At 40.0% G+C, this 1,753-nt stretch overlaps 1 protein-coding gene across 1 annotated transcript in view; it reads right to left on the bottom strand.

Moving 5' to 3' along the window:
• Nucleotides 1-1,753, bottom strand: part of LOC119586843 — a gene marked incomplete at its 3' end in the record, with an annotated part of 157,934 nt that overhangs the window by 3,455 nt on the left and 152,726 nt on the right. The window contains 1 exon segment of the mRNA XM_037935571.1: nt 1,575-1,708. Coding sequence (XP_037791499.1) covers nt 1,575-1,708 — 134 coding nt within the window.

Below are 1,753 nucleotides of genomic sequence, written 5' to 3'. Positions count from 1 at the left end.
ACCAAATACAGTTGAATTCTGGAATCTGCTTGTTAGTTCATCTGTTTGACATGCTGGTGTTCTTGCAGGCTGTGTAAACCATGTTCTTTTTATATTCTGTAAGAGGCGTAAATTTTTCTTTGAACCAGAATAGTGCCATTTCTACTTACAATGCAAAATTCTTCATGATTTTGACCAATTGCTTACGATATTTTTTTTTTTTTATACTTTGAAAGATGATAACTGTTTCCCTTCCTAATAACATTTTCTTCTTTCTGCCCTTTGCCTTCCGCCCATGCCCTAAAATAAATTATATACCCTCAGATCTTTTATGCCTCATATTCATATTCTTAACAATACTTTAAAACCAATTCTCAAAAAAAAATCCTAAACTCTTTTTTCACTCTCTGATTCCCTCAATAACCTTCGACTGATGGCCATAGCACTCTGTAAATTATTAATCATATACACTTAATAGATATACCATGCATTATACATCAAGCTCATACAATATATCATATACCAATTATTTTTTTACCATTAAGTAGATACATAACATAACATGCCTTTACCTATTCGAAACTTATAAAAATATGCTTATAGTGGGACTCATACCCATAAGCAGATATATTTTACCTTTCCCCCCCCCCTCTTTTCCCTATTCAATACCCTTATACTCATACCCTCATACCCAAGGACTACTTAATCTCCTCATACCCTTATACTAATACTCATACCCCGGTCCTACTTAATACCTTCATACCCTTATACTGATACTCATACCCCGGTCCTACTTAATACCTTCATACCCTTATACTAATACTCATACCCCGATCCTACTTAATACCTTCATACCCTTATACTGATACCCTCATACCCAGGGACTGCTTAATATCCTCATACCTTATACTAATACACTCATACCCCGGTCCTACTTAATATCCTCATACCCTCATACCCTTATACTAATACCTTTTCCATACCTGATATTCTTTCGCCGATACCCGTATATTCCTTCCCTACATAATGCCCTTATACCATTTACCTCATATCCTTGCCCTACCCAATGCCCTTACACCATCACCCTTATACTCTTCCCCACCTAAAACCAGTACCCCATACCTCGCCCTGATACCAATACCCTCTACACTAATATCCTAACACTATCATCCTCATACCCGTTACCTAATACCCTTACTTCCCTGCCTGCATACCTAATACCTCATACCTTACACTTGAACCAATACCTCATACCCCATATTCCATCCGTACCAAATTACCTTATTTCCCTACCTAATACCCATACATTATCCTTAGATCCCTTATACCACCCTATACCCTTATACCACCTTACACCTCTTAATACCCAATTATACCTCCTTATACCACCCTACACCCTTTTACACCACCTTATACCACCCTATGCTCCCTTATACTCCATTATACCCCCTTATACCACCCTATACTCTCTTGTACCACCTTATAATCCCTTATACCACCCTACATCCTTTTTACACTACCTTATACCCCGTTATACCCACTTATACTCCCCTTATACCCCGTTATTCCCCTTATACTCCCCTTATAGCCCATACCTGGCGTCGGTGATGGTGAGCCTGGAATGCGTCCTGGAGCCTTCGACCTTTGTGATGACCCTGAGGCGGTGGCGAGAGTCATCGTAGTTGACCATCTTCTCCTCCTGATACCAGAACACGAAGGGGGGTTGGCCCTGGGGGGGAGGGAGGGGAGGGAGAAGATGAGTAAGGGTTGTCAA

The sequence above is a fragment of the Penaeus monodon genome, chromosome 22 (genome assembly GCF_015228065.2).
Source record: "Penaeus monodon isolate SGIC_2016 chromosome 22, NSTDA_Pmon_1, whole genome shotgun sequence".
In the NCBI taxonomy this organism is placed as follows: domain Eukaryota; kingdom Metazoa; phylum Arthropoda; class Malacostraca; order Decapoda; family Penaeidae; genus Penaeus; species Penaeus monodon.
Note: the sequence above shows the minus strand (reverse complement) of the source record. Positions and strands in the feature narration are given on the sequence as shown.